The sequence below is a fragment of the Branchiostoma lanceolatum genome, chromosome 18 (assembly GCF_035083965.1).
Source record: "Branchiostoma lanceolatum isolate klBraLanc5 chromosome 18, klBraLanc5.hap2, whole genome shotgun sequence".
Classification (NCBI taxonomy): Eukaryota; Metazoa; Chordata; class Leptocardii; order Amphioxiformes; family Branchiostomatidae; genus Branchiostoma; species Branchiostoma lanceolatum.
This window is the reverse complement of record NC_089739.1, coordinates 14,957,449-14,984,387: the sequence shown is the minus strand read 5'-3', so window position 1 is coordinate 14,984,387 and position 26,939 is coordinate 14,957,449. Positions and strand designations below refer to the sequence as shown.

At 44.6% G+C, this 26,939-nt stretch overlaps 1 protein-coding gene across 2 annotated transcripts; it reads left to right on the top strand.

The window, feature by feature from the left end:
- The first annotated feature begins 1,809 nt into the window (after positions 1–1,809).
- LOC136424151 (uncharacterized) lies at positions 1,810–26,833 on the top strand. 2 transcript variants are annotated; one of them, XM_066412627.1, is made up of 11 exons: positions 1,810–2,250; positions 7,065–7,346; positions 7,699–10,598; positions 10,992–11,087; positions 15,943–16,066; positions 17,765–17,986; positions 18,949–19,136; positions 19,657–19,822; positions 24,194–24,277; positions 25,624–25,743; positions 26,038–26,833. In XM_066412627.1, the coding sequence occupies exons 2-11, from the start codon at positions 7,092–7,094 to the stop codon at positions 26,182–26,184; spliced, it is 4,302 nt and encodes a 1,433-aa protein (XP_066268724.1). In that variant the 5' UTR covers positions 1,810–2,250; positions 7,065–7,091; the 3' UTR covers positions 26,185–26,833. The 2 variants fall into 2 exon arrangements, with proteins under 2 accessions (XP_066268724.1, XP_066268725.1); XM_066412628.1 differs by lacking the exon at positions 24,194–24,277.
- The last annotated feature ends 106 nt before the right edge of the window (positions 26,834–26,939 follow it).

Below are 26,939 nucleotides of genomic sequence, written 5' to 3'. Positions count from 1 at the left end.
CCAATTGCGACAACTGACGTGCATCGGATGTCGTCATGTAGAAGTGAAACATTCCTGTTTATACAGGGCAGCTGTCAGTCTCCATACTGACTTTAGAACTCAAGTCCCCTTCTTCATCTCAGCTTACTTCAGGTATTAGAGTAGAGTACTAGTATAGGGCGTATTCAGTCACGTGACCCGCCCCCTCGCAACGAGCACTGTCGGCCATGTTGGTGCTCACTTGATAGTGGAGCCCTATGGAACTCTCCATCGAAATGGCAGATGTTTTCTACGCCATTCACAATTTCCCTTCAAAACGTTTTGTCTCATAATCATGGTGTTTTGCCTCGTGGTCAGATGTTGGATTGGGACTGATAAAGCACACACTGATCGGGTAACAGTAAGATTGGTTTTGCGTTTCTAGTGTAGGTGCGGGCTTGGTGCGGGAACATACGAAGGGACTTACGACTGAAACAAAAGTGGATTTCTGACATACGAACAGCGGATCTAAATAGTTGAAGTTTGAGAATCAACGTGTGTGTATGGAAACCTTTTGTATCTGGTCGAAAAGCAAATTACAGGCCCGTTGTGTAACACAGTCGCGGCACCGTGTAGTCGTTGCTTGAGACACGTTCGTAAACTGGGGGTCTTTCAACGTCGAACTTTCCCGATCATAATATACTCCCTGTCAACAATTTTTTTCACGACACTCAAGACATTGTACTACGTGGTTGCAGGCCTTGGAACACTTGTATGCTGTGAACTGATTTTATGCGTACTCTGTAAACAGTTTAGCGGACATATTTACAGGCTTCTGGGCCGAAAACCTTTCCTCGGTCGTCGATAATGGGTCATTTCCAGTAGGTGAAATTGGATTTTTGTAGCGAAAAGGATGTGAGGCTGGAGACTCTTTGTATATAAGAAAACAGCGATCAGACGACTTCGCATTCCTTGGAAATTTAGAGACCGTCGGACACCGAAAAACTTCGCTGCAGGGTGAGCACCAACATGGCCGCCCACGGAGGGCAGGGGTGATGACGTCACGTGAATACGCCCTATAGTTGAGACGCTGAGATGGACGTCTGAGGGCACAAATATAGAGCGGTCGCCTTGTTTGTTGTTCGATCGGTTGAGCAGTCGGCAGTCGGTGTTGATGTGTGGTTAGTTTAGACAAAGGCGCCATTATCCCGTCATCAGACACGTGCCGTGACAGCTGCGGCGTCCAGCCGAACCTTCACCGGAAACCAGAGCGGGCGGGATGGGGACCGTCCACTGCTGGGGCGGGTTATGGTGGTACATTTACACGGTTGGTATTACAAGACTAGTGTCGTTCCCTGAATGACTTTTTCGGAAACACCATGCAATCCAAGCAGCCCAAAAAGTTAAGAGCCAGAAGCGAGGCTAGATCATTCGTGTACGTAGCTTTGACATCCAGCTGACTATGTAACATCCAAAATACCCTGTGATAGACAACGTATTCAACAAAACAAACCATTGGACCTCCCTTCCTAATATGCGTATTTGTAGATGATTATTTGATAATTACGGTGGGGAAAGAACCCAACACACTTTATGTCGAGAAGAGTAGGGGTGACCCGGTGTGCTTGGCCAAAACCGTGAACCATAGCGAAGCCGCATTGCACTACCACTAGCTACTTGAAAAAGCACCATGCTTCACCTCAAACAAGGTCCTATATAATGTCCTTGCCTCAAATGATGATGCCTTGAAACGAAACGAAAACTGTTCAGGTTAGACCACTATGTGGATGGACGGTCCCTATCATTACCCACCCACGTAGGGATGGATAGTGACTGGTCCCTGACTAGCCGCCCAGTTATAGAAGCTGACATCCCTTCGCGAAGCTGACGTTCCTTTCCGACGGGGTCTTTTTCCTAAAAAATATTTCGTTTTTGCTATAAATGGGCCTAGTAGGGGCCCTTGTGTACGACGACATGTAGCAGACCCTGGTGGTGTGTTTCAACATTGCTTTAGACAACAGCAGTGATTTCTATGGTCCACAGCGGTGATCATCTGCGCTTCACACAAGCGATATCAACGGCCTGCCAGAAAACGGAACTGTTTAGCACATTGGCAGAGTGACGGAGAATCAGTGCTACAGCCATCATACTCACCATGGAGGGTTAAATACAGCCCCGCGGTACGACGTGCACAACCGGATATTATTCAAGTTATGAGCAGCATCTGTCAAGGCTTCAGGACAGATCCCGTTTCCAACACGGAGAGAACCATTAATCCTCCCTTATCCACAGGTTTGCTGCATCCTTCTTTATGATAAACTACGCACAAAAAGTTTGGAAACTTAACTTTGGTCGATCATATCTCCGTTGTTTCTTGATCAATTTCCATGATTTATGTAACATTGAAAAGCTTGTGTGATTTTCTTTCCTATGATACCAAACTTATTATGATTATAAATTAATGGAACGAACGCCAGACCTGCTTATGCGAGCGGGTCACATAAAAAAGTGCCCAAATTACCCTACTAATGTCAAACGCTCAATTCAGTATTTTTTCTTCTGTTGGTATCACGTGGCTTATACATGTAGGAGGGTAATATGAAACTTGAATCAACAACACACATTAATATGAAAGCCAAGGTTAGTCTTCATCCAAACCAACAAAAAAATGCGTAAAGGAGCCTCAGTTATGATGAAGGTGGCTTAATACTGAGTACACACGCCATGCGCTGTCACCACAGCCCGGTACATCCTCCTAATAATTGTCACCAGTTTTGTTACGCGGTCCCTGGCTATTCTTCCACAAGGAGTCGTCGCAGGTCGACCAGTGTTGTTCTGTTAATCATTCTTGCATGCACATCTCGCCCAAGCTGATCAGTGAGTTTGAGACTGTGTTCAATTGTGTTGAGATCTGGGCTGCAGGAGGGCCATTCTATCCTCTGTATTCCTGCCTACTGGAGGTGGTCTGAAATGACTCTCATTCTGTATGGACGTGCACTATCTTCTTGCAGAATGGCACCCAGTCTCATATTGCAGAGGTAAGGATCTAGGAAATGTGACTGGATGGAGAAAGGTGTCTCTATATCTTGACACATCGAGGTTGCTTAGGATGATTAGCCTGGTTTTTCTTCTGGTAGTTAACGTTGTACTGCCCCTCACTATGACACTGGCTCCAACGAACAAACTAACAAACAAACAAACAAACAAACAAACAGTCAGTCTATCTGTGCAACAGTCAGCATATGGTTCTCCTCACTGGCCCCACAGTTTCATTAGCCAGCCAACAGTCGAAATAAACCTTCACCGTTATCTGTAGCTGTGAAAATAACATTCCTCCACACACTGTTCCATTCCCGATGTGGACGACACCACCACCCTGCGCTGAGTGTTAATTGACACTAGCATATGGAAATTTGGGCACTTTTCTTCTACAGCCCACTCGCGTAAGCAGGCCTGGCGCTCGCTTCATGAGATTGCAATTATAATGAGTTGGTTATCATAGGAAAGGAAATTACACACGCTTTCCATCAATATATAATGAATTGAAATTGATCAACGGATATACGATCGACTAAAGTTAAGTTTCCAAACTTTTTGTGCGTAGTTATATGGTCCTTGGTTTATCGTTTGTATGTCCGTCATATTCTGAGGCGACAGAAAGATGCTGCGGACGAATGTCTCGCTCACGGTGCATCCAGCGTGTAGCAGAACAAATGTCCTGATTGGCCTGGGCGTTGATGAGTTGTCAGGGGTGCAATTAACAACTCCTGGAAATTAGAGCGCAACATTGTCATTTGGTTATGATAATATATCAATTCGATTTAATTCGAGCATTGGTGCGAAGTGCTGATAGTAATGAAATATGTAAATTGATACACGCGATATAGTGATATCATCATGTAGTAAGGCTGATCATAGCAAATGGTGAAAATGAAAGATACCTAGATAGAAATAAAAGAAAACATTTCCTAGCGCTTCTAACACTTCTAACGTAGACGTAGTGAGAATGATTGAGGCGGAAGGAAGCGTATTGTCCTCATTTTAACGCTACTGTCCTAGCTGTTTAACTATCATTCAATTATTATCCATACCGAAATGCCTCACCACAACTACCCTGGGGGCCAGACACCGTATATCGGCTAGCCACCAAGCACCGCACACGCGCCCAAGCTTTCCCGGGCCACCCTCCCGCTGTCCCCCGAAGACCGACCCCGCCCCACTCTCCGCTGTAAACCCAAGATCTGCTAGCCGTATATGGCTAGCAGATCTTGGGTAGCTAGCGGACAGTTGTTCTTCTAATAATGCTCTATTGGTGTCGACCCATTGCCGCGGAGTAGATTTTACAATGGCTAGCTTTTTCACCGCTAACCTCCACCGCTTAACAACAGTCGCCCTCATGGTCCCGTTTAAGCTGACCCGGGCAGGCTACAGTCACACAGATAAAAGACGCAGTCATCCCCATAGCTGTAGTGTGAGCCGAGCTGTAGTATTCTCGGCATTGTAAACTCACGCGTGCGGCATGGCGGAAATGTCAGGCGCCCGGCCGGCTGACAGAACATCTGTCACCAAATATATGCCTGCTGTGGGTTACACATACGTCAACAAAGCAAGCTGTCAGGCCATAGATGGCCAAATCGAATCGTACATGGCCTTATTTACAACCATTAATATCATATATAAGATTGTCTCAAGAACATCCCAACCGTGCATGGGCTAACCATAATTCCAACGTAACCGTACATGGTCTCTCCAACACCCCAACCGTACATGGTCTCTCCAACACCCCAACCGTACATGGTGACCAGGTCTTATCTTCATCCCAACCGTACATGGTTTCATCATCATCCCAACTGTGCATGGTCTCACCATCATCTCCACTGTACATGGTTTCACCATCATCCCAACCGTACATGGGCTCACCATCATCCCAACCGTACAAGGTCTCACCATCATCCCAACTGTACATGGTCTCACCAACATCCCAACTGTACATGGTCTCACCAACATCGAAACGGTACATGGTATCACCACCATCCCAACTGTACATGGTCTCACCAACATCCCAACTGTACATGGTCTCACCAACATCCCAACTGTACATGGTCTCACCAACATCCCAACTGTACATGGTCTCACCAACATCCCAACTGTATATGGTCTCACCATCATCCCAACTGTACATAGTCTCACCATCATCCCAACCGTACATGGTCTCACCAACATCCCAACCGTACAAGGTCTCACCATCATCCCAACCGTACATGGTCTGAACCTGGACCTGATTACAGTAGTACTAAATTTATATCATATTTTGGAGACAAAAATCAAGTACAGGTCTCTATGAGTGCTACAAAGTATGTTCATGTCGTGTATTGGAATTCTATTAGTATTTTTAATACACATGCAACTAATATGCAGGAATTCTTAAAACTAAACATGTAAATGTTATTTCAGTTCTGTACAAACGATCATTGGACAGGCAGTAAATGAGGCTTGACCTCGGATAGCGAAAACATTGCAACAACTTGGACACCGCAGTGCGAGCGCGTGTCCCGGCCCGTCGCCCGCACGAAAACAACGTTGTCATGCGGCAGCTGTGTTTATATTATTATTCACATGTCGGTTTTCCGCTAGAATTATTTAGTCAAAAAACCTGCCACTGATTTCCTTTCCGAAGTCCGGACATTTTTTTTTCCGAACCGGTTCAGGAAGAAATGCTGGTTTCGTACCAGTACGGTCCCGAGTGTCCAACAATGCGTTGAAAAATGGCTTGAAAGGAAAATCCTGTCAACAGTGGAAAAAAAAATCGCAGTACTGACAGGATGATCCTGTCAAGAGTAGAATTATTTGCGCTGTTGACAAAACGATCCTGTCAACGGTGGACAAATTCGCACTGCTGATAGAATGATCCTGTAAACAGTGCGAATATCTTACACATGGTGACGTGCCAGAATATTTTAATGATAATCCACCAACAAAGTGGAGGCTAGATTACGCCATAGTCACGTGACTGCAAATACATTATACCTGTAAATGGCAAACTCCCTACCAACTGGATTTGGGGTTAAACAGCCGTTTTGGGGTTACTCACTCAAAATGGGGGATTAAAAGGAGGGAAAATTCACTCTTTTTAACCCATTTTTCACTCCTTGGGGTAAGGACCCCCAAAAAGGCTGCCTATCGAATTGTGCAAGGTTATGGAGTCAGGTCTGGGCAGTCTGCTACCTAAACGGGGCCAGAAGGAACGTCGCCTGTCTGAAGGAAGCATCCCCCTGCTGTACACTGCCCTGCCACTGGCCACAGTAGTTGAACAGGAATGGGGCATGCACGCACCACTGGAGGATGGCGACGAGGTGATGGCAAATAAAAACATCACTGATGGGTGGCCTGTAGTGGCTTCTGCTCTCCCTATTCTACGACTCACGTCTTTTAGCCAGCATAGTCTAGTGATTTTACCTCCTGGTAGTATACTGTGATATTACCTGCTAATAGTATACTGTGATATTACCTCCGAGTGATATACTGTAGCTTCAGTTCCTCTCTACATATCATGACTTTTTGGTCAAAAATAGTCTGGTAATACTGTGTACTAGTATAACCTCTTAATGATATACTTTGCTTACTTTTCTTGTTGCAGAAAATCGCAATTTTTCGAATAATTCTACGGCCTACTCCAGTATTAATGACCCACTTCTTTTTGACGATTGGTTTACCCTGTTACCTATCGACGCCCTGCCGTTTTTGTTGTAATTAATCCCTCGATCTTCTTTACATACAATAGGTCAGTTACCATAAGATTTCGAAAATACAAACAGAACAAAAACAATGCCTTCGCGTGTATTTGTAGCTTTTCACACTGACCACAACTTGGAATGTCTATAATGTTGGCTCGCTAAACGACTGCTTCTACCACCTCTGAACTCTACTTTCTGTCACTCTTGCAAGTCTAACCTTTGTGGTGACACTATCTTCCCACTCACGTCCTGCCACTCTCTTGAGAGAGCATTCAAATAAAATTACGAACACACCATAATACACACCGAAAACAAAGCATCGGCACACAGGCCAACTATTTCTTCAAATGCTTTTTTCTTTGTTGTATGTAGGGCTTCAATCCCCTCAGATGCTTCGACATGTCTACAACAGGGAAGAGGACGTCTTCTGAAGGGACGAAGGATGATAAGACGAAAAGCAAGAAATCCAAGAAGAAACTGTTGCCATTCCTACGACGCCGACTGAGCGAGGGAAATTTATTTGTCAAAAGTTCTTCCTTCCCGAAATTCAGTGCGGAGGAGAAAAAGCTGCAGCCTGAGAACAAGGACGCCGCCCGGGCTGCAGAGAACAGCTGCAGTGGTGGTGAGCTGCAGATATGCGCTGTGACAACACAGGTGAGTCTGTCCTGACACAGACCCCTTCTTTTTTTGATTGATTTAGGTTGTACAGCTCAGTCTAAAATACTGTCTTTCCGATTACTATATCATGATGTTGAAAATACCAATGCCCAGATGCATTTCAGTTCTACATTCATTTGTTAAACTGTTGTATTTGTTGGATCAGTTAGCCTGAAAGGTAAGAAGAAAACCCCCTACCTACCGACCTTATTTTTTCAAGGACCGTTACCGGAAACACAACATTTTCTTTCTACTGGTAGGCATTTGCGAGGCTTGATGCTACATTTACAATTTCTTCTGTTGTTGTGAAATTGCTGTAAACGCTGTTGTTTTCCTATCGCCTAAACAGGTAGAGGACCCCGCGGGCGGGACCGCAGTGACTTCAGAAACTCAGGAAAAACCGACAAAGATAACCTCAGAAACAGACCCTGCCGTGCGTTCCCCCGCTGGTGGGGAACCGCGCACCAGCAAGGGTAGGTTTTCCAGCAGAGAGATGTCCCCCGGGAGGGGCCAGTCTCCAGAGTCATCTGCGAAAAAGAGCCAGTCCCCAAATAGAGGACCGTCTTCAAAAAGTGGTCAATCTACTAACACAGGGTCGTCTCCAAAAAGAGCTCAGTCTCCTATCAGAAAACCATCTGAAAGCAGGGGCCAGTCTCCAAACAGAGGGCCGTCCCCCAGGAGGGTACAGTCTCCAAACAAAGGAGCATCGACAAAAAGGGGCCAGTCACCTATCCGGCGACAGAGTCCAAAGAGAGGCCAGTCCCCAAGCAACAGAGTGCCATCTCCTAAAAGGAGCCAGTCTCCGAACAGAGGACCATCCCTCAACCGGCAGGGCGAGTCCCCAAGCAGGGGACAATCTCCCCAAAGGGGCCATTCTCCGCGCAGAGGTCCGTCTCTCAAGAGGAGTTCCTACCAAAACAATGACCTTTCCCCCAAAACAGGCCAGTCCCCAGATAGTCCATCCCCCAAGCGGGGTCAATCTCCAAACCGAAAACAATCTCCAAAGAGGGGCCAGTCTCCGAGCAGAGGTCCACCCTCTAACAGGTCTCCCAAACGTAGCCAGTCGCCAGACAGACGATTGTCCCCCAAAAGGGGCCAAACCCCAGACAGAGGGTCATTTCCCGAAAGGTCAAGGTCTCCGGGCAGTGGATCTGCTACTACGAATAAGACAGACACTTCAGCAGTGAGCACAAACTTGAAGAAGAAAGTCTATGAGATTTCCGACGTCTCGAGCCTTACAGAGACGAATGAACAGTTAATGGTATTATATTTTTCTGCTGACCAGGGCACGAGTTTAGATGTTGTTCTCGAGCAGCCAGAAATGGAGCTAGAAGAGACAAGCCCAGATCTGGCAACAACAGCGATGACTGGCAAAGATCGGCAGTCCCAGTTACAGTTAAAGACGGTATTGGACATTGACAAAATAAATCACGAAGATCGGTTATTTGTAACTCCTTCCATAGCCGTGGAAAATGGCCCCAAAGTAACAAACGACTCTGTCGAAGATGTCTTACCGTTCCAAGACAAAAGCAATACCTCATCGTCTAAGGACGAAACTGTGTCCTCTGGATCGGGCGAGACCAGTCAGACCTGTAGTTTAGAGATATTGGAACCTTCCGAGGGAAACATCAGAGAACACCGATTGAATATCGATAACACTGAAAAGGCCGACGAGGCACGGCCAACGGTCAGCGGAAAAACGAAGTCCAAAGTCTTTAACGAGACGGGAGAAAACAGCACGAGCAATGAAGAGGAGACATTTTCTACTCATTCTTTTCAAGAAAACACAGAACCCCAACACGTGACCAAGGGACCCGGATGTACCCCTGGCCACGCGGCAACAGCTGTAACGGACAGCAGCCCAGGGCATGCCGGGAGTGGCAACGTGGAGGCAGTCGGCGCAGCCGGTGTGCGGGGCCACCAGGATTGGCAGAAGCTCAGAAACACACAAGCGGAAAATCAACCAGTGGATCTTCATACAACGGCAAATCATCAGCACACTGAAGATCTGACAGCAGCTAAACGGATCGGCACAGCTCCGGTATCTGCGGGCATAACGGCAAACAAGCGGGCCGAAACGCTCAAGAACACACGCACAGGGAAACCCAGTGAACTGGAAAAGCAACAGGTGGGTTTTCAGCCATCACAGTTTAAGTGGATCATGGACGAACAAACAGACGGGAGCCCCTGTAGTGGGGACAGTGTTTCCCCAGGTAGCGAGACATCAACAGAATTCCCTGCAGAGATCGGTAATGTAAGCGAACTAAGTCATAATGTACTGAATGCTCAAGAAATACAGGGAACCGGGGATTTGTCTGGGGGCAAATATTCGTGCGACGGACCCGGACACGACAACACACCAGCTGCAACACAGCAACAAATAAAAGGCATTCACCATAACAAAACGATGGACGGTAGCATCGCAGTACAATCGAATGACAATAGCACTGATACCCACTATGAAAGTAGACAAGAAAGTGCCAACTGTCCTCTTGCAGCGACGGGAACCCACGAGGTTATAACCAGCGATGTCTACAGTACTGAAAGTCTAACCATCTCTGAGGAACACTGTGAAAGTCCTGTCCAAGTTGCAGCCACTAGTGCCGTTGTTGGCTATCACGGAAACCCAGTGAACAGTCTTGCTGAGGAAATCAGGCTGGCTGAGACAGAGGATGGAGGCCAAAAATCACAAACAGAATCGGAGACAGTTTCCCAAACTGACGAGCACACAGAAAACTTTCTGTCAACTCGGCACACCACGTCAAGCCTCGAACACAGCCCGTCAACACTCCCAGACAATAGCGGCCCTGTAAAACACCCCGCTCGAGGCAAGAAATCCTCCATTCCGCGGAGGGAGAGTACCGATAGTGAGAAGGAGGAGGCAGGGAACAGCAGGAGAGACGCCTTGTCTAGGCATCCTCCGCTAAATGGCAGCGGTGGAGGAGGAAAGAGGACCAACTCTAAAACCACAAAGTCCAAAGTGTCCTCGAAGTCCCAGAGTATGGCACCTGGAGGCGGCTCCAAAGCTGGGATGTCGGGAAAGCGCATTTCTCGCAGCACCACGTCTCTCCCTGATGGGCAGCACGGTAACTCTTCCGCACAGAGAGGCGCACAGCTCCCGTCACTGGAGGAGACGGCCAGGCTACAGGACAGCACCGAAAAGAACATGACGTGGCCGAAACAGAAAAAGACGACCAAAGAGGACAAGAAAGAAGAACTGAACAACTTCAGACGGACGTCGTCTCTCAGGTAACATGATATATATCTATTCATAATTCTATATTTCAGGCACCAACGGGCCCGTTATATAACAACATACATAACAGCAATGAGAACACACATGCAACATGTAAGAAAACATACATGTAGCAGTCTATATATACATGTTCAGATATATAATATTGTTTGCCTTCACGTTAACATATATCTCCTTGTTTATGTATTATGTAAGCGCTTGTAGATGTTGATGCAAATTTATGTCCTCTTATGACATTGCTTTGTCACTCATTCCTGGACATCCTCCTTTGCAGTACCAAATGAACTTTTGAGAAATGATTATATCGAAGCTTTCCCGTACTCACGGTCTGCTGCTTGCTGGAACGGCTGACGACTAACTTTACTGTGCTCGCCTCTTCCCTTCAGGCTGCCGACCAAGGAGAAGGCGTCCTTTAAGCGGTCTGTGAGCTTCAGGCTGACGGAGAGGTCTGAGTCCATGTCCAGCCTGGGTAGCGAGGCCAGGTAAGAGCTCGACTTGCCACCAAAGTTCCGCCCTTTTCTCATTTCAATATTTATTTTTGCTGAGTGGTAGGTTAGCATTGAAAATAAGAAGCAAATTTGCCCAAATTTGTTAGTGTTATTTCATTTTTAATTTTGTAATAAGACTGTGCATCTTGCCTTTTTTAACTTAAAACTCCACGTTGTAAGTCCTTTTCCCACGACATTTCTATGTGTCTTCTTAGTTTGTCCAAAATCAGACAATTAATCGTTTACAGCAGAAAATTCTGAATATCTGTGTATAGCCGGTATAACTGCCCTTCGGCGCAATACACCTGGCCTGAGTACCAGCCTTTTTAGCTTCCGTCCGCTACACAAGCTCCGCTGAGCTAACCGAGCTTGGGTAGCGCAGCGGAGCTTGTGTAGCGGACGGAAGCTTAAAAGGCTGGTACTCAGGCTATATAACACACCAGCTTGACAGACACGCGTTGCGGCAGCAGCTGGTTATATTACACTGAACGACCTGTCACGTCTAACCTTCGCATATCTTACTGTCAGCGCTGTGTGAGGAATTCCACGATTTCCACTCTACGATAGCTTTGGGAAAATACAGACTTTTGAACACCACTCAATAACATACTACTGCCAGTCAATCCATCCCGAGCGTCATATTCGTTTTCCACTGAATCTGACCTAAAGAAATGACATGGTTCAAGTTAAAGTACCTATTGTTCACAGATAAACACAATACACGTTATGACAACAGGATTCTCACTATTTTTGCCTGCAGGCAACGTTTATATACGTAGGTAGGCAAGTATATCATAATGTACAAGTAATCCTCAGTAAGAACATTTTTGACATAGAAATGCATTCGCAAGTGTTGAGAATATCAGACTCATTTTAAATGAAGCTGGAGTAGGAATGAACCTTATTTGTTATCAGCGTGGAAACTGGGATGCCATTTGATATAAAAAAGAAGGAATACTACAATACCTTCGACAACATATGTTAGTTAGAGTAGACTCATTTCCAAACTCCGGCGCCATTTTGAGCTCTTCTCTCGCGAGAGCACAGTCTGGCGGATCTGACGGCGCGTGATTTGGGACGCGAGCGGGGTGTAAAGGAAAGGAGAATCGCGTTCAAATAGCAAGCAGGAGCGAGTTATCTTTAGTGGGAAGTTGTACTCCTCGTTCGTCGAAATACACCTACATATACACATGCCACGAGTAGAGAATATTATTGTGGACACTTGGACTCGATATCGGCCAGTAAAATTGTAAATTTCAGTTCATTTTCCTGACGGGTGTTAAACGTGCGCCCAAGTGATAGAAAACTTGTATATAGGTTTACACGGCGTGCTTGCAGAAAAGTACACATATGAGGCTGAGATCCTACATGTAGGTATGAATATAACAGAATGTTGGCGGTAGCGCCCAGAATTTTGACGATGTCGGCATCAGCTTGGTGATTAGGTGAAGGGTCTTCATTCTCTGTCGTCATACCATGTTTTATAGCTTCAATTCTTGATACATATACAAGGTTTATGGACTCTGACTTTGAAAATGTAGGCATCTTGTTTTCTTTGCTCACCTCTCTTTTGGAGACAGTGGAAGACGGAAAACTCCACTTTTCCCTGTAATGTGTAGATTCTTTGAGTCATAATTGTTGAAGCATATGAACCAAAAACTAATAGGCTTTCCATTGTTACAATGATAAAATTCCTCCAGCCAATTATTACTGCTGAGAGTATCTTTGTTTTAAACAACGTTATGTCTAAACCTGCTTGATAAACACCCATTCTCCGTTAACGTGTGCAATTAGGGTTTGAAAATGTTAAAAAACAATGTTCTTCATAAAGCTTACGTAATGTGCCTAACATATAACTACTATTGTTCACTATACCAAACAAGTTTTGGTAGGTACTAGAACTTTCCCTTTTTTGAGATATTGACCGTTTAACGCTGTGATGTTACTTATATTTAAGTGATATCACAAAAGCATGTCAACCCACTGGTGACGTCTTCTACACGCCTGATAGCAAAGACCGTTTTCCTGATTTGTGTCCAAGCGGAACCCCTTGGCGTGCCTGTTAGTGGGTAACATTTCATAGTTCTGCCTGCTGTTTGAGAGAAATCACCGGTGCACCTAATTTTGTTCCGAGTGAGTTGGATAAATTTTGAACAAATCAAACACACAACACCGTCTTTTGTGTTGTCCAAAAAAGACTTGCAATATCTACTTTGTTTTTTCCCCGAAAGAAGAACAAAGAACTGTAGAATCAATAGTGAAAATAGTTGGAACGAACTATATATACGTTACCTACAGACGTAAATGTATTATAGTAACGTAAGTCAATACTTTATTAACGTACATCAAAAATCAGTTCTAATATTTGATACACAGGAGTTGTAACGATTCATTTATGTACATAAGTGGTGCTTGGCATGCGGTCTACCTCTGTTCCAATTAAGCTAAATATCCTTAATATGGTAACGTAAGTCAACGTGTTGATGTTGACTTACGTTACCAATGCCATGTGCTTATAGTCATTCGGATTCCTCTATGAAATAAATGTATTTGAACCAATCTATTACCCATGTGAGTTAACCCATCGTTCTATGAAAGCTAACAAGTATTATCTTTGAAACTTCCTTAGAGAGAAAATATTACAAACTCGGCTTCCTAGATATGAGATGGTTTCCTGTGCATAGTGCCATCTGTTGACGTTTTTCAAGGTAAGAACAGCGTCAGCACTTGGCCGCAGAGGTGCTATACAGAACGAGGCTGACCCTTGACACACCCTCTGATTTGCAATCCTTATTAACCCTATTAAACGCTGTATGTTCGATGACGCACACCGTAATGGTAACGTAAGTCAAGGGGTAACGTAAGTCAATTTTGACAAATAGTTGTTGAAAAAAATAAACAGTTAGGTTGCTGAATGAATTAGCGGCAGGTTAGTACTTATCTGGTTATGCCCTTCCTTGTAAAGGGCGAATTTAGGCTACAGTCTCTATTTCGAGCAGTAATAATGGTAACGTAAGCTTAATGAAAAAAATGGCGAAACGCGTCAAGCTCTAACAAAGCTGTAATTCATCCAAAAATAGTTCGCAGTTGCCTCTGTGGTGTCTTTGATGGTATACTACATACTATGACTGGTTAAAACACATAAGGAATTCGGGCAAATCACTCTTTTGTGACAGATTTTTATTCATTCGTCTTCGTAACGTAAGTCAAAGTTAAAAACTTGCATAAATGGCACCTGGGCTTGAGAAATGGTCCACCTGGACAAACTCCGCTGCTTGTTTCATTTGACTTCGCCGGTAGGTATGAATCATCGATAAAAGTCTATTTAAGAAACGCGTTTTTCAACATGTAAATGCAGTGACCAGTGTACGGCGTTTTTACATCTATTATGCTTAAGTATGTCCGCTCTCCCGTGGATACAAAGCCTACAGTGTCGGCGACGCGCATGTAAACGTTAACGGTATCTTTGAATTTGAAAAGACAGTAAGGACACGAAAAAATAGCTATCCCTGTGACTAAAACATCTACAACTAGAGTTCCACGACCTCATACCTTCGCCAAATGATTTTAACCTTTATGACTGACGTATTAGGAGTGTTTCTCATCAATAATAAATCATACCAATTGATTGTATTAAAATATAACATGTCCAAAGTATGAGCTTAACAAATGATGAGCTCAACTAAGAAGGTTATGCTAATATTTATCATCAATTATGCAAATGAGGCCCTTATTAGCATAATTTGATTCGACGATGTTCACATTCACATAACTTCCCGGTGCCACAAAAAAAGGACGAAAATGTATGAAATTGCCATCATTTACAAGTGTGGAATTATAGAAGTTACTCATTAAGTATGCAAATTAGCATATTTCATATCACATTTGCATATTTCTATCTATCAACATTCCTCTCTTCCTTAGTTACAATTTGAATAGTCATATCATGGAACAAAGCGGATTTTTAAAGTTTCCTCATTAATTATGCAAATTATGATCTGATTTGCATAATCATCATCCAATCATACTCAGCATCACACAAGCTATCTACATACCAAAAATCATGACCATCCATCAAGGCCATCTTGTTATAGTATTTTCTCATTAATCATGCAAATGAGGTCTTCATTTGCATAGTTCATATCAATTGATATTTCTCTCTTCCTCAGTTACATATGTCACATGTTTCAGAGTCCTATGATGGAATTTGGCGGATGTATAAACTTTCCTCATTAATTATGCAAATTAGATACTGATTTGCATAAAAAGTATCTAATCTTGTACATCATCACTCAAACTATCTACTTACCAAAAATCATTACCATCCATCAAGCCCTTCTTGAGTTATTCCCTTTCAAAGTCAGACGCAAAACCTGCTCCTGCAGTTCCAAAAAAGCCGCTAGGAGGCCCAAACCCATACCACTTACTCTCTGTCCAAAGATCTATCTATCACTCAAAAATCAGTTCCATAGCATGTCCAGAACACGAGATATCAAATCAGGAAGTTCCGCTGCAGTACCGTAAGAAGCCGCTAGGTGACCCAAAATCTGATCGTTTTTAGGTCTCATCATAAGCTACCAACATACCAAATACCAAGACAATCCATCAAGGCATTCTCGAGTTAAGCTGGTCCACTACACACAAACCCACCCACAAACGCTACCCTCTGCATAACCTTCTCAGCGAAGGTAATAACAAAGACCATATGATTAGAAGAAACCTTTCAAGTCGATCGTATTTTCCAAATACCTTTCGTCTTTCCGACCCAAATGGCCAATTAAAACAATATGGCTTGTAATAAGAGCACTTAGCAAAGGCCTTTAACATTATATTGTTGTTGTTGCTGTAGCGTCGGGAGCAAGTCAGACCAGCCGGTGTCTGCAGCAGTCGCGGCAACCCGTGAGTCTGTGAAGAAGGAGTGGGAGAGACGACTCCATCCACACTGCCCCGTACCCGCTCCTGAACCGGACAAGGTCAGTACTCCATCCACACTGTCCCGTACCCGCTCCTGAACCGGACAAGGTCAGTACTCCATCCACACTGCCCCGTACCCGCTCCTGAACCGGACAAGGTCAGTACTCCATCCACACTGCCCCGTACCCGCTCCTGAACCGGACAAGGTCAGTACTCCATCCACACTGCCCCGTACCCGCTCCTGAACCGGACAAGGTCAGTACTCCATCCACACTGTCCCGTACCCGCTCCTGAACCAGACAAGGTCAGTACTCCACCCACACTGTCCCGTACCCGCTCCTGAACCGGACAAGGTCAGTACTCCATCCACACTGCCCCGTACCCGCTCCTGAACCAGACAAGGTCAGTACTCCATCCACACTGTCCCGTACCCGCTCCTGAACCAGACAAGGTCAGTACTCCATCCACACTGTCCCGTACCCGCTCCTGAACCGGACAAGGTCGGTACTCCATACACACTGCCCCGTACCCGCTCCTGAACCGGACAAGGTCAGTACTCCATCCACACTGTCCCGTACCCGCTCCTGAACCAGACAAGGTCAGTACTCCATCCACACTGTCCCGTACCCGCTCCTGAACCGGACAAGGTCAGTACTCCATCCACACTGTCCCGTACCCGCTCCTGAACCAGACAAGGTCAGTACTCCATCCACACTGTCCCGTACCCGCTCCTGAACCAGACAAGGTCGGTACTCCATCCACACTGCCCCGTACCCGCTCCTGAACCGGACAAGGTCGGTACTCACCCCCCCCCCCACTGTCCCGTACCCGCTCCTGAACCAGACAAGGTCAGTACTCCATCCACACTGCCCCGTACCCGCTCCTGAACCAGACAAGGTCAGTACTCCATCCACACTGTCCCGTACCCGCTCCTGAACCAGACAAGGTCAGTACTCCATCCACACTGTCCCGTTCCCGCTCCTGAACCAGTCCTGAACCAGAGAAGGTCAGTACTCCATCCACACTGTCCCGTTCCCGCTCCTGAACCAGTCCTGAACCAGAGAAGGTCAGTGCAAATAACAAACTTGACGGTTGTGCAGCTCACTAGAGCCGTCAGTGGTTATTTGCGAATTTTGGCGTAATGTTCGGACTTTTGGGCTTACGGTTGAGGTTCTGGTTGGTCCAAATTCTCTCCGTTTTGCTGGCTTTAGTTGGTTTGAGGAGACATATTCGAGAGAGAACTTTATCACGCGAAAATTGTAACCAGTACGATGTATGGTAACTTGTACACACATGGAGTTGAACTATTGCTAATAACTAACATTTTTAAAGACCATTTATCTACTTTATAGATAACAGTGATATGCATGCTAATCCTCTAGAACATTATTTTGATATCGGTATGTTGCGTCTGGAATGTATAATTTGTCTTGTTTTTGTATAGAGGTGTATAGGAATTGATATTACGTTACTTGCCAGATATATGAAGAGGGCATGATAATATCAAATTGAATATATGTGGAAATGTATCGGTTTTACATTGACTATTGACATAACAGAAAGAGGCTGTTGCCTGAAAGTTACATGCAATAGATTGTAACAACTTTGTCGGTCTTTGTCATACGTTGGACAGTCTATCATGAAGTGGAATTCGTTCTCAATACCATGAAGGCATGTTGGGCTGGGGTTCACGGTGTGCATTGATCTTTCGACATGTGAGGTAATTTTGGGTGTAAATAAATTTCCCTTTTCTGCAGTACCTGACACCCATCCAGCAGAAAGACTTCATCCTCCGCCACATGGCTGACCTCTACAAGAACATGCACAAGGTCATCTCAGACCGGGAGAGACAGCTGGTCGAGACGGAGGACGACATACGCAAACTTAGCGAGGAGCTTTCCCACCGAGAAGATGACGTCATCAGGATGGGCACGGAGATTGAAATGTCCGCCTCTCGAGTGGAAGACCTGACCGCTGAGGTTAGTAGGTGGAGTTATTTTGCTACAGGTAGAAAAAGAGGACGACTCTGTAGAACCTGAAAGTCAGACCTCTTAATTCACTTCATCGCTACGAATACCCTTTCCTTAAAAAGTGTGCCGACAGAGCCGAATGCTTAACCCATGGAAAGAAATATTCTCTGCTACAGAGAACCATGCATAGCCTGTTTTCTCCACCGTCCAAGCACGCCTTTATCCCGAGGTCTGCGTTAAAGAATTTGGCAAGTGGGACCTATTGTCGTTCACTTGAGTGTTTTTCCTTCTAGTGCGCTGCACTTCAAGGACATACACTCGGCATCCCCCCCCCCATACATGGCCACCAGAGTAGTCTGCAAATCCAATACAGTAAAAAAATCAGCGGTCAGATTGTATTCATTAGTGTTACGTCTTCGTGCAATTTAGAAAAGTGCACTAAATACACAAGAGATAGCCGAGAATGAACATCTTAAAAGATGTTCATTCTCGGCTATCTCTTGACACAATCTTATTTTGAGACAAATATGACTTTGGACTTTATTGATTATCTGTTCCAGTAGAGAGCTGCTTTTTCGATTACATGTGCACAATGTGGACGACATAATGTAGTGCACGAGGTATACCTGTACTGTGTTAGCAGAATAGGAAAGAACTAAAGCATGTGAAAGTGCAAAAAGGTGAAAAAGATTTCGAACCTCTCAAACGAACTCAATGAACAGATGAGCTGATACTCTACTGATCGTGACAGAGGAGACAGACGTTATGTACAGTATCTATACACTCATTGCGAAGGGGAAATTCTCCCAGCTCCTTTCGACAAACAGTTGTCCACGGCTTAGTCCTAAGACTGCAACCCTTTTCAGTAGCGTGCATGTCATGTGAGCGACAACTGAGCCGGGATTCGAACTCAAGACGTCTTGGTCCAGAGGCAGGGTCACTAACCAGTGGCTACGCATGTGCTTCCCCAGGTGCGGTGTCTGGAGGCCGAGCTGGCCCAGCACAGGGAGGCGGCGCTCAGTGCGCAGGACGAGGTCAGCGACGAGGAGTATCAGCGACTGGAGGCCCAGACAGAGCTGGAGGAGGTCAGGGGTCAGATGGAAGCCGCCAAGCGGAAAGCATCTGAACTTCAAGTTGCAGTTGACACCAGGGAAACACTGTAAGGGAGTGATTTAATGTACCATGATCTTTTTTCGCGACACCTCAGGGCCTAGCCTAATAGAAGTATATCATATGTCTGTTCTTACTTGATCTTACTTTAGAATGATTACATAGTCTTTATTGACACAACAAAAGTATTGTCTTCTACAACTATACATACATACAAACAAACAAATGGATACAGATGAATAAACCAATGTACACCAGTTCCATAACTTGTGCGTGTAGTACAAACATAGGAACTGCTTGCGGTAGTTCATTATTTGGGGTAGTTCAGGATTCTCTGTCACTATGGAAACCAGTCATCACACCTCCAACGCCAGTAACAGACAATTCTCAGTCTGACTCTAACTGGTCCACGTTAGAATATGTGCATAAATCAATATGATTAGGATGTTCCCATTCTCCTGACTTAGAGGTGTTGGCTATCAAGCTTCGAGGGGTCACATCAGTGGAAGGGCTGCTAAAAGCTAAATCTAATCAGCTAACGACACTGAAGTGTTCCCTGTACGCCACAGCTGCGCAGAGCTGCACAAGAAAATGAACCAGCTGCAGGCGGACCTGAAGAAGCGCGACCAGGAGACGCAGCGCCGCTTCCTGGAGATGTACGAGAAGGGGCGAGCCGCCGAGCAGTTCGAGCAGAGTGAGAACCTGCTGTATGATGCCATGACAGCACCTGCACAGGTAAGAACACAGAGGAACAGCACCGGGGAACAGGGTATGGTACCTGTACAGATAAGAACAATAGTACCTGGGCAGGTGAGAACGGGGGTACAGAATCCCGTCAGGTGAGGATAGGGGTATAGCATCTGGACAGGTGATAACGGGGGTACAGCACCTGGTCAGGTGAGAACGGGGATACAGTACCTGGACATGTGATAACGGTGGTACAGTACCTTGGCTGGTGATAACGGGGATACAGCACCTTGACAGGTGATAACGGGGGTCCAGCACCTGGACAGGTGATAACGGGGGTACAGCACCTGGACAGATGAGAACGGGAATACAGCACCTGGACAGGTGATAACGGGGGTACAGCACCTGGACAGATGAGAACGGGGATACATTACCTGGACAGGTGATAACGGCGGTACAACACCTGGACATATGAGAACGGGGATACAGCACCTGGACAGGTGATAATGGGGATACAGCACCTGGACAGGTGATGACGGGGGTACACCTGGGCTGGTGATAACCGGTGGTACAGCACCTGGACAGGTGAGAACGGGGGTCCAGCACCTGGACAGGTGAGAACGGGGGTACAGCACCTGGACAGATGGGAACGGGGATACAGCACCTGGTTAGGTGATAACAGGGGTCCAGCACCCGGACAGGTGAGAACGGGTATACAGCACCCGGACAGGTGATAACGGGGATACAGCACCTCGACAGGTGATAACGGGGAACAGCACCAGGACAGGTGAGTATGGGGTGTATCCGGTTCACCTGGATAAGTGAGAGTCACATTTGAGGAGCTAGGTAAGCAGATGAAAAGCAGGAGTAAACATCAACTGATGAGGAGAGGACAAAGTGTCCAGTCTGCTGTACAATCATGATCCCTTCTGTTTCCTCCCAATCTTACTCTCAAGTTAACAACTGTGTCTCCTTAAAACTCTCAGTGACATCAGAACTGGACACACCGTCTACTGTGTCAGTAGGAAATATCTGCTCTCTATTCGCATCAGTACTGCGATTCTAACTTTTCCAATACCTGTTTTCAGAGCAGTCAGCTCCAGTCTGCTGTCCTCTGACTCAGAGGGGTCGGCCTTTTTACCGGAATGCCCCGGAATGCCCTTTTTACAATTTAAATGCCCCAGAATGCCCATAAAGGAGGGTGAATTCTACCGCAATACACTATGCTTTGATGAGTAAACATCACAGGTTGCTGTATTGGCATGAAATGATATATTTACGGCCCAGGGAACGAGAAATCACTAGAAATTAGTGATGGCCATAGGCGTCGGTGCCCCCGCCAGTCGGCATGTTTGTTTTTATTGCGGATTACAATGTTTGTTTGGCGAGAAATGCAAAAAAGGAGGTGAAATGTCGCAAATACAGTATGCTTTGGTAAGTCAACATCGCAGGTTGCTATATTTTGGCATAAGATAACGTATACGTGACCCTGGGAACTAGACATTACCGGGCGATCCCGGCCTGTCGCGTCGCTAAGAAGCATATCGGAATAAACAATATGGCGGACCCTGTTGAATGAGGGAGTGTCCAGTCTTTGAAGCAATAATCTAGAAGAATCTCTCAACCTTCACATGTGCGCTTTCACATTTCACTAATCATTTCATAGACATCTCACCGCATTAAGTAGCATAATGCAGCACCAATGCAATCCGCGACGCCGAGTAGCGTGGATTTTACCCGTTTGGGGTGAACTTGGTAAATTTGGTCTTTGAATTCCTCCGACTGTCTGGTCCGTTCTCTTTTCAATTAGCAGCACGATGCTTTTCGCCGGCATACGAAGTCGAAATTGTAGCATAGCTGCTTATATCTTATGGAGTGTACTGTATATTCTAAAATTCCGTGGCTTTCTATTTTGTTTCCGTCGGTCAAAAGTTCTAAATTGTTTTTGCGCGTTAGCAAATCTGCATTATGTGCATAGGGCACTATTGTAATTCATTCATTGACATTGTCTCCCCTGCGCCCTCTATTGCCAGTATTGTAATATCTATAATTGTTATTTGATCACCGACATACATAGGCAATGTTTGCGTTAAATTCAATGTGGGACGCATGGGCCCAATGGCCTTCAAGCGGTAAACTTGCGACCGCTTTAAATTTCTATTTTGTACCAGTGAACTGTATCTGTTCAACATGTTTTGTTGTGACCTGTATTTAGCCCAGTGTGGCAAAAATGCGCAATAAAGATCTTCTTCTTTATTCCTCCCTCAGGAGAGCATAGCTTCATCACATTTATTAAAAATATCATAAACATATCGCCTGGTAATGTCTCTAAGTTCCCAGGATCCTATATACGTAATCCCATGCCCAAATACAGCAACCTGCAATGTTAACTTGCATACTGTATTTCCGAAATTTTACCTCCCTTTATGTGTATGTCTCACCGTGACCCCACCAAACAAATTACAGGTTTGCGTAGCAAAACCTTTGTTGGATCCGTTGGCATGTGAGGTGGCCGCCATCTTGATTTTGTGACGTCGCAGGGTAGCCATACCATTTCCGTGATTGGGAGGGGTGTTTTTTTTGGTTGCTAGCGTTCTCTCTATTTGAAACAAATCGGCACACAACTGTCACACATTCAACTCAAATAAAAAGAAAAATTCAATACCAATTCATATTTATAAAAATATCCCGTAATCGCTAAACTAACAGCAAACCTGACGTATATGTAGCACAAATACTTAACTCTAGTTGTAATCTGCAATGAAAACAAACATGGTGACTGGCCGGGGAGCTATCGCCGATCGCCCTGAATTTCTAGTGATTTGTTGATATCCCAGGGTCATGTATACGTTATCTTATGCCAAGGTATAGCAGTCTGCGATTTTAGTTTACCAAAGAATATTGTATTTGCAACATTTCACCCCCTTTTTGTGTACTATGAGTCATGACCCTGCTATTTGAAACAAACATTGTAATCCGCAATAAAAACTAGAGTTCCACGACCTCATACCTTCGCCAAATGATTTTAACCTTTATGACTGACATATTAGGAGTGTTTCTCATCAATTCTAAATCATACCAGTTGATTGTCTTAAAATATAACATGTCCAAAGTATGAGCTTAACAAATTATGAGCTTAACAAAGAAGGTTATGCTAATATTTATCATCAATGATTCAAATGAGGCCCTTATTAGCCTAATTTGCTTCAACGATGTTCACATTCACATAACTTCCCGATGCCACAAATTATTAAATGTATGAAATTGCCGTCATTTGCCAGTGTGGAACTATAGAAGTTTCTCATTAAGTATGCAGATTAGGCCCACATTTGCATATTTATTTTCTATCTATCAACATTCCTCTCTTCCTCAGTTACAATTTGAACAGTCATATCATGGAACAAAGCGGATTTTTAAAGGTGCCTCATTAATTATGCAAATTAGAATCTGATTTGCATAATTATCGTCCAATCATACTAAGCATCACACAAGCTATCTACATACCAAAAGCCATGACCATCCATCAAGGCCATCTTGTTATAGTATTTCCTCATTAATTATGCAAATGAGGTCTTCATTTGCATAGTTCATATCAATTGATATTTCTCTCTTCCTCAGTTACATATATCACATGTTTCAGAGTCCTATCATGGAATTTGGCGGATGTATAAACTTTCCTCATTAATCATGCAAATTAGGTACTGATTAGTATAATAAGTATCTAATCATGTACAACTTCACTCAAGCTATCTACTTACCAAAAATCATTACCATGCATCAAGCCCTTCTTGAGTAATTCCCTTTCAAAGTCAGACACAAACCTGCTCCTGTAGTTCCAAAAAAGCCGCTAGGGGGCCCAAACCCACACAACTTACTCTCTGTCCAAAGAGCTTTCTATCACTCAAAAATAAGTTCCATAGCATGTCCAGAACACGAGATATCAAAACAGGAAATTCCGCTGCAGTACCGTAAGAAGCCGCTAGAATCAAATCGTTTTCAGGTCTCATCAAAACCTACCAACATACCAAATACCAAGACAATCCATCCAGGCATTCTCGAGTTATTCTGTGCCACTACAGACAGACAAACAAACAGACAAACGCTACCCTCTGCATAACCTTCTCGGCGAAGGTAACAAACATGGCGACTGGCGGGGGCACCGACGTCGATGGCCATCATTAATTTTTAGTGATTTCTCGTTCCCTGGGCCATCAATATATCATTTCATGCTAAAATACAGCAACCTGTGAAGTTTACTCATCAAAGCATAGTGTATTCCGGTAGAATTCACCCTCCTTTATGGGCATTCTGGGGCATTCCGCTGTAAAAAGGGCATTCCGGTAAAAAGGCAGACCGACTCAGAGCTGCTGCCTCAGAGCTATGCTTGCCTGTTTCTTCTCTCCTCTGTCTTTCCTTTAGGCGGGGCCTGTCAAACCGCGCCCACAGCGCGCCCCCTCCCCACGGCCCGTCCGGCGCCAGCCTTCGTCCCTCCCGCACGGACAGGTACGTCATCGAGAATCTAAATAAGCTTGCGGAGAATCATGGCAATGTCGTCTTTATTCCAGCTTCAAGACTGACTGCTGGCAGATTCATTAACGTTAGATGTGTTAACCTTAGATAACAAGGTGGTCATTTCATAATTATAAGGTAACAGGAACAATAGGACTCAGCTTAGACTGATTTAACAAAAATGTTGTCCTTTTAGAAGCAATTTCAACCCCTGATAAGTGGTTACTGTCAGAACTGTAAAACACAACCAGCAGTCGTTTTTGCTGTATTACCATTATCAGGAACGCCTATTTGATATTTGAATTATGAAGTTGTGACGTCACTTGCCAGTCGCGAAGTGTGCGGAGGTATATTACTAGTATGTGGTTATAGGGACTGACCAGGCCTCATGTCACAACATTCATATCGGATGGCACATTATCTCATGGCCCTTTTCTTGATGTTTATGTCACTATCAATGTAGAATATAGTACAAGGACTCATTTCAACGATAGGTCTTTAATTCAATAGCGATATACCTACATTTGTATAGCTCAACCAGTTCAAATCCTGGGTCGGGCCATCTCGGTTGGGCTGAACCCGTCTTTCGGAAGAGACGTAACATGAGAGTTATGTGCTCAAGGGGGTGCCTCGAGCTTGTCAAAGGGCTAGCCCCCCCCATGTATAAATACTGTAATTCTTGTTTCTTTCACTGTTACTTTATGTTCACGGTTTTCACTGTCACCTCTGTACCGTGAACTTATCATCACCGTGAAAAAAACTGTTGTTATCATTTATGATTCCTTCACACATCTGTTCTGTAAATCACTTGCCGCCACCGCCGTGAAGTTAAAGTTCAGTGAAAATGTCCATTTTCATTACACCGTGAAATTTTGCTACGGTGAAGATAAAGTGATTTACAGTATACCCTGCTACTGAAACAGCAAGGAAACTTCCTGCCCCATTATATGCCATGAGGCACTACAATGGTCTGAACGAACGGTCTGTCAAACTAACTTCCGATTACTGAGGACAGAGGCTCCACTCACCCTAGAGTTGTCAATTTTCTGGTAAGCATTTAGTTATATTTATGACGTCCCATCACTGCGACCCTTTTGCTATTTCTTGACTACCTTACAGCAAATTCATCTATTTTTGCGGAATTTAACTTAATTTTGTGTTAGAATGTGAAAGGGGTCATTTCAAGTGTTTTAAGTTTGCGGTGGATGCAATTCTGTATTACCGCAGTAATGCAATCAGAAGACTTGTTCAATGTTATAATGTGGACAGGTTCCCTCAAAAATACACTGTAAAACCTGCGTGAAGACTCCAGGATTTATTGTCCTTGTCTGGCCGCTCAGGTGAACGTGAACGCCCTCCTGCGGCGAATCAAACAGCTAGAGGAACAGCTGATCCAGGCGCGAGGTGACCAGCGCAGCGAGAGCTACCGGAAGGGTGAGAAGGCTGAGTCTGATGTACAGGTGTGTTCTAAATCATGTTCACATCAACTATTCAAATCTTCAATCAGTAAACACAGTGTGAAATACTGCAAGTCTATTTAAATTTCATCACTCAGATGTCATGAATTCTATGTCCCTTGCCAACGGTCGCTCGGGTAACCGGAAACACCTTTTCCAAGGCCTTATACACAGCTATTCTGGGTGGTTATTATGATAAGTGTTCTGCTACGTAATATTGCCCCCCATCGCCGACAGTTTTCTAGTGTGAATATGTAGTGCAATGCCTAACAAGTCTGCTTGTCTCCCCTACCGCAGGTGAAACTCCGCGTGCTGCGTGACGCAGTGTTCTACTATCTCGTTGAGCGGGAGCGCGAGCAGAACCTGCAGATGATCCTGGAGATTTGTAATTATAACGACAAGCAGAAGAAGATGATCATCAAGACTCTAAAGCAGAAAGATTAATGCAGACTGCAGTCTCGGGACAGCCTGCTAGGGGGCACTGCTTCTGCAGCTTGAATCAACTGGTTCTTTTGATTAGGATATACCTTTTCATGTGTTGCTTTGTTGGCCAAAAACGTCTTTAACAACATACCACGTAACTGCATATTTTCAGCCGATTATTACAAATTGACACTTTTGTAAGGGTCTATTCCTGCCCCTGGCCCCCGTTAGGCTATACTGAGTTGATTATATGGATGACATCCGGGCGCATCAATATTCGCCTGTTTCTCCCCAAAAATGTTTGCGACCATGCTTTAAATCGTACAAAGATTAGCTTCAAAATTAGAAAATTTATGCCGTGAACTGCAAAAAAAGTGAAAATGACAATAATTGAAGTCTTCTAAAAATCAAAGAAGATGAGAAAGAATTTGTTTGGTATACCATGTTCTGTGAATCCAGTCATTTGTTCAACCATCTTGACCGCTTGGATTTTATACTAGGGCAACGCCTGCACCAGTTCTATATTGACCAGGGGATGTCATCCATATAATCAAATCAGTACATATCAATAAGTTACATGGAAGTTACTATAGATACTGGTTATTAGTTAAGCTATACATGTATTTTGGTGTGGAGTTTCAATAAAGCTTAGACGAAATATACCATTTAACTGTTGATTCACGTTTTCCTTGATATTCCTAGTTTGAGTAGAATAGTTGTTGAAAACTGTTAAATATAGTTTTATTACTTCAGATCTTTACTTTATTGTCATATGA